We start from the raw sequence: 6,545 nt of genomic DNA, 5'->3' as shown, positions 1-6,545 counted from the left end.
GCTTCACTCTCCACTCTAGTCCTCTGTGGCTATGTCACTAACTCTGGGCCCAAGAGCCCCCAGGTCTTGCTACCCTGCTGGCCAACCAGGTCTCCACCCGGGTTCACAGAAGTCTATTGAACATTGTAGGGCTTAGCTCACTGCTTCATTGCTGTTTTCCCTTCACTTCCCTTATCGGTGATGAGCGTGGTCACCAATCAGAGCGTGTATTCCCATTGAGTCTTAGTCTTGGAAGGAGGTTTGCCTTGAGGGGACCCGACCACTTGCCTTGATATCTCTTGGGCAAGCAACTTGCTTGTTCTTGTAGTTCTCCGTTTGTTTTTGATGGTTGGAAACGTTACATATAAACCTCTGCTGGTGGACACCTGACAGTGGCGACATCAGCAAGGTCCATGCTGTCACATTGTATGGAAGGGAAACGCCAGGGTCAGGAATGCAGTTGAGTTTGTTGTAACTAGAGTGTGTTGTTATGTTGGGGACTACCTGTGCATAAGAATATTATATCAGGAGGGACGAGTTCTTGGAAAAGGATATCATGCCTGGCAAAATACTTGTTGTTAAGTGTTGTCGAGTTGGTTCTGACCCATAGCATACCGTGGTTAAGCTTTCATAGGAGCAGCTGGTGGGTTTGAACTGCCAACCTTGTGGTTCGCAGGCCAGTGCTGATTCTACAGCGCCACACCAGGACTCCTGGGACAGTATAGGGTCACCAAAAAAAGAGGCAGACTCTCAATGCGATGGATTGACGCAGTAGTTGCAGCAGTGAGCTGAGACATAGCAGTGGCTGTGAGGATGGCGCAGGACTGGGCTTTATCCCTTTGCACGTGAGGGTCACTGTGAATTGGAACCAAGTCCACCACACCTAACAAGAACATAAGATGCTAAAACTTGTCATTATAAAAATATAATTAACCAGTAAGGAACCTTTTTCTATTCTGAAGTAACTGTCCATTTGTATGACTTTCTTCAGTAGTTAAATGTAGTAGGTGAATAATCCATGGTTATTATAGATGGCGCTCTGAAGCGTAGTGGTTACGATTCAGGCTGCGAACCTCACGGTCAACAGTTTGAAACTACCAGATGTTTCACGTGAGAAAGATGAGGCTTGCTGCTCCCGTAAAGATTAACAACCTCGGACACCCTGTACAGGGTTGCTATGAGTTGGAACCGACTCCAAGGCACACAACAACAGTTATAGATGGAAGGAGTTCTGGTAGCATAGGGGTTACGAATCGGGCTGCTAACCTCAGGGTCAGCAGTTCAAAACTACCAGCTGTTCTGCGGGAGAAAGATGAGGCTTTCTGCTCCCATAAAGATTTACAGCCTCGGTAACCCTGTACAGGGTCGCTATGAGTCGGAACCGACTCCATGGCACGTAACCACCACCACCACCATGAATGTGGTGTTTGGGGAGTTTATTGTTGGCTTTAAAACCAGGCTCCTGGATTTCCACGAAGCACAGTCGAGAGTCTGTGAAAATGGTGATAGTGTTGGAGCTCTTGTCAGGAGAGAATAAAGTGGTCATGAGCAGACTGGTTGAGTCAGTGAAACAGCTGGTACATACATCTGGGTGCCATCTCTCTGCCCTTGTCTGTGGTACAGGGCTGGCTTCCATTCACAAGGAGCAGTAGAGGAAGCTCACGGTGATAAGTAAGTTAGCGCTGGCTTGGAGACTTCATTCATTCCACTGAACTGTTGATCCAAAACAACTGCGCTGAGCTTCTCATCTGTGCAGGACTGTTCTTGGTTGTGCGGGGGTTCCACCAGGAGCAGGTCAGGGTTCTTGCCCTTTGTGCTCTCCCTCCTCTCAAAGATTGGGGTGGTGTGCAGAGATGACCTTGACAAGCACGTCATGCATGTTGGGAACCGTGCAGTGAGGTCAAGGAAGTGGTGTGAGCTTGGGTGGTGGTGAGTGTGGGCCGGACGCTGATGGCTACCACAGGAAGGCTGATGTACCAGGGACTGTGAGGAGAGAGTTGGAAACACAAAAACAGTGCGCAGATGTTGGATTCTGGTTTGTACAAACAGCTCTCAAACCCAGATTTTGGGGACATACAAAGGAGTGTGAGTGTGTAGCAGACAGTCTTCATTAATCATTTTCTAAGAGAAACATTGGAAAATGTCCTGAATTATATTAATGTTGGGAGATGTGTGTTGAAGCTTTTTAGAGATAAAGTGTCGTGGTACCAACAACTTATTTCAAACAGTTCTGTCCCGAAAGGGGGAAAGGCCTTAAAAGTTGTTGGAAGCCCTCGTACATACACTTGTGATTTACTACTAAGAGAAACACTCCTGGCAGCCGTTGGATCTAGGTGATGTCTATCCTGGTATCCCCATGTGTGCCTTTCATCTTTTTTGTACGTGTGTGCCTTTTCATCTTTAAAAGTTAGAAGCAGCAAAGTGGATGTCTAGGAGACACAGGTGGGATGAGACCTAGAGAAGCAGACTTGGAGCCTGATTGGTTTTTAGGCGATGGCTCCACAGGAAAGTGCTGAGATTCAGTGTCTTTCTGAGGTCCTCTCATCAGCAGCCTTAACCTACCTGCCCAGTGGCAAATGTCCCCCTGGCATGAGAACCAACACTGCCTCTCCTGCCTGCCTTCTGAGTTTGTCAAATTTTATTAAAAAAAAAAAATGTATTTGACAAATCCCCTGAGTCTCCTCGTCTCTGGAACAATACTGAGAATTGAATAAAGGTGACATCCTTCTTAAAAGGCACCTGTACAAGCTTTGGCTCTGTGTTGGCGTTCACTGGGACTCATCTTCTCTCTTCTTGGACAAGACAAGCCCTCCTCTATTGGCAAGCTGCTGATGTCATGTGCTGTGTCTGCCTAGGGTACCAACTTGGCAAACCTCTCCGAGCACTCCACGCCAGCAGGATGAATTATGTCACCACGTTACACCTCTGGAGAACAGGTAAGCGTGTTTGGTGCTTAAGACAAGTCTCCTGGTAGAGCACAAGTGTAAGTCTTGCCATGTTTTGAATCTCATCAGGTAATCTATTACTTTAAAGCCCTGTTGGTTTGCTTGAGGGCCCGAAGTCGGGGTGGTTGTTTTTCATGCTTCTACAAGTTCAAGTCCTGATGTGGTGCTGTGGGTTAATGCACCAGACTGCAAAGTCGTTTGAACTGCAAGGTGGGCAGTTCAAGCTCATCAGCTGCTCCTTGGAAACCTATACAGGGTTGCTATGGGTAGGAACTGACTTGATGGCACTTAACAACAAGAAGTTAAAAAAAAAAATTTTTGGGGGGGGGAGGGGAATAAGGAATGTTAACCTTGTTTGTTTCCAAAGTGCTGCTGGTTTGTTAAAGGTTTAAATGTAGGATTTCTTTATCTCCCGTCTCGTTTCCTACAATCCCAAAAGGGGCTGATTGGAGATGTGAGAATAGTTTCATTCCAAATGATAAAAAATCTTTTTTTGTTTTAGATCAGTGAACTTTCATGGTAATTATATCACCACAGCAATGACATCCACTTCCAGAGAAGTGTTTCCGGGAACAAAAACATTATACAAGAGTTGAATTTTCTCTTTATGCATCTGAAACTTATTCATGGCATTTTAGTTGGTAGCACTTATATCCTTTAAAATACTTTGGGTTATTAGTCGTGGTGGGCAACCAGCACCCCGATTATAGACACTCTTGGAGTTAGTGATAATTACTCACATCGTAGCGTAGTGGTTACGAATCGGGCTGCGGACCTTAAGGTCAGCGGTTCAAAACTACCAGCTGCTCTGCGGGAGAAAGATGAGGCTTTCTACTCCCGTAAAGATTTACACCCTCGGAAACCCTGTACAGGGTCGTTATGGGTCGGAACCGACTCGATGGCACTTAACAACAACAACAACAACAGCCCAAGGCCAAACCCGCTGCTGTCAAGTTGATTCTGCTTCATAACGAGTCCACAGCCCCGAGTAGAACTCCTGTCGTCTTTGTGGAAGGTGACTCCCACAGCCTCCCACGGAGGGACTGCTGGGTTAGAACCACCAATCTTTGGGTTGGCCGCCTAGCACTTAACCTCTGTGCCACCAGGGCTCCTTTCTGCATCTCCCAGAGGTGTTCGGTTCTGTGCCCAGAATAAAACACTGATATCCTCAAACAGGGAGTCCCGGTGTGGCACTGCAGGATAATGCGCTGGACCTCAAGGTCGGTGGTTCAAACCCATCAGCTGTTCCTTGGAAATCCTATACAGGGTCTCTATGAGCTGGAACCGACTCTGTGGCACTTAACCACAGCCGCAGCAGCCTGAAAGAGGGAGTGTTGGTCTGTGTTCTGTCTCGAAATGATTATAGAGTAACTATCTCAGTTTCTGAAAATTGGAGACTATCTCGAATGTTTCCTCTCTTATATTTCAAGAGAAACTTTGAAGCAAATGTTTACTCTTATTTAGCAAAAATGGTAAGGAGAGTTTTTTTGTGTGTGTTTTTTTTGTAGCTGGAAGGGGCTTGTGTACGTCAGCAACTCTCACACCCATTTTATTTGGCAAAAACGCGCTATCTGGATGCCTTTTGGAAGTTGGGATCAACGAGAATTGTACTCAGCTCAGGTGAATGTTTCTTTCCTTGATGGATTTCCTTGCACGTCATTATTTTTTTTTATTGTTCATCTGCACCTTGGGTGATTTACTCCAAAGTCCATTCCAACTTGCTCCAAACTCGTTCATGTGGATAGGTAGAGACTGAATTCCCACATTTGCAAAAGTGAGGGATGAGTAAATATAAACTTGGGAGACAATTTAGAGTGGATTCACATGTAAACCCAAGGGGACACTCTCTATTAGGACTAAAGTCATTTCATCCAACGTAGGCACATTTCTCTGCTGCAGTTTGTTCAGCTCATCGGAACCTAATACTCCTTGGATTAGGAAAAGGACCCCCCCCCCCATCCAGATGTAATTGGTGTGGTTGTCATGGAAAACGCACTTAAAGTTCTGTCACGTGGTGTCTTAAGAACGTTCCACTTTAAGGTGTACGTTGCCTTTGGTAGGTGTGTTCCTCCACACAGGTGTGCCAGCACCTGGGTTCTTAGGCATGCTCCGTCTATAACACATCCCAAGGGCTACCCCTCTGGGGAACAGGGAAAATACGGGGAGACCTGGAAAAGAGAAGAAAAACTGTTGGATGTTATGTACAAGGTTTGAGACTGGAGTCAACAGTCCAAGGCCTTTCCCTGCAGCGAGTAAGATTTCTGCTCTTCAGCACTGCTGGAAGGAAGGGATGCGAAATTGTCCTTCTTCCTCTTCATTCTCTTACTCTTCTGCACCTGCTGCCGCTCCGTCTCACTCTCCTCATAGTCCCAGTGACAGGACATTGAGCCTTTAGGTGTTCTCTGCCCATGGCAGCTCCCCGAGACCCACTTTAGGATCTTTAGGGAGGGGCTAAGTACCCCTTGTCTGGGCTGCCCGGCACCTGGATATCCCCTCCACGGCACTTTGGACCTGCTCCTTGCTCCAGGCTCCCTGCTGTCCCATGAGCCATCGTTGGGGAGGGTTCCCCTGTGTCTTCAGAGCCTATTTCAGTGCCCAGCACTCCCTCCAGACATTCACACGCTCACTCAACAACCATGTGCTTGGTGCTGCTGCTTCATCTTCACTTAGGCAGATTTCAGCCGGATCATCAGGATCTTTTATGGTTGGCCCGCTGTGCATCCATTTAGCCTGGTAACTTGGTATGTGCTTTACCTGTTGCCCAACCCAGCCCTGTCACACTCCATGGCGTCTGTCAACCACGGCAGCGAATGGAAGTGAGTCCAGGTGAAAGGGCTCTACATCCTGTAGTACACTCAGCTCCCTCCTGGGAACACCCTCAAGGAGAAATAGGGCTTCCTGCCACTTCCCCTTTTAATCAACCTCATTTTTTTTTTTTTTTTAATGTTTTAATTTTGAATTATGTGATCGTTTACAAGGGAGAACCTTAGTTTTACATTCATCCTATCGTATATCGTTGCATTGCCATGGTTATAATCCCCACCATGTATAATCAACCAACCAAAGGGTATACCATACAAGCCTGCCCCCTGGTCATCAGCACACAGCCCCTCTTCCTTTCTGGGTCTAAAGTCCCCAGCTGCTCCATCTCTCCACGTCATCGTCTCTGCCTCCATCTCTGGTGTCACTGCTTCTCTGGGTAGGGTCCCACCACCCTCTCTTCTCCCTTCATGGTCCCAGGGACCTCCGCTCCTAGGTTGCAGTCTATCACTCCCCTTCTTTTGCTACAAAACATCTACCTTTACATTTCCAACCCTTACAATCAGTCCTGATAGCGATTATTCACTATTGTGTCACAAGAGACCAATCCGCATCTCCTTTCATCAGCTCCACCCAGGCAGATTGGATACTACTCAGTGGAGATTCTGCCTTCCTCCGTGCCCTCTGGATCTAGGCTCCTTCTTGAAAGCTTGTAAGTCAGTCACTTCTTGCCTTTGAAGCCGCCCTACTTTGGGTAGCCAATGTCCAAGTTGCCCATCCCTGTCTACTCTGTGTATGGAGGGGGTGGGAATGATCCTTGTTGTAAAGATTTGTTCCCTTTTTTGAGCTACTGCATCCATA

General features: G+C 47.1%; 1 protein-coding gene across 1 annotated transcript in view; it reads left to right on the top strand.

Moving 5' to 3' along the window:
* TCTN2 (tectonic family member 2) overlaps nucleotides 1-6,545 on the top strand; it is a 48,129-nt gene that overhangs the window by 24,084 nt on the left and 17,500 nt on the right. Inside the window, exons 12-13 of the mRNA XM_006865477.1 lie at nucleotides 2,835-2,915; nucleotides 4,433-4,544. Of these exons, the coding sequence (XP_006865539.1) occupies nucleotides 2,835-2,915; nucleotides 4,433-4,544 (193 nt within the window). The remainder of the gene's footprint in view (nucleotides 1-2,834; nucleotides 2,916-4,432; nucleotides 4,545-6,545) is intronic.

This window comes from Chrysochloris asiatica, unplaced genomic scaffold (assembly GCF_000296735.1).
Source record: "Chrysochloris asiatica unplaced genomic scaffold, ChrAsi1.0 scaffold00078, whole genome shotgun sequence".
Taxonomy (NCBI): Eukaryota; Metazoa; Chordata; class Mammalia; order Afrosoricida; family Chrysochloridae; genus Chrysochloris; species Chrysochloris asiatica.
This window is presented reverse-complemented; position numbering and strand designations above follow the sequence as displayed.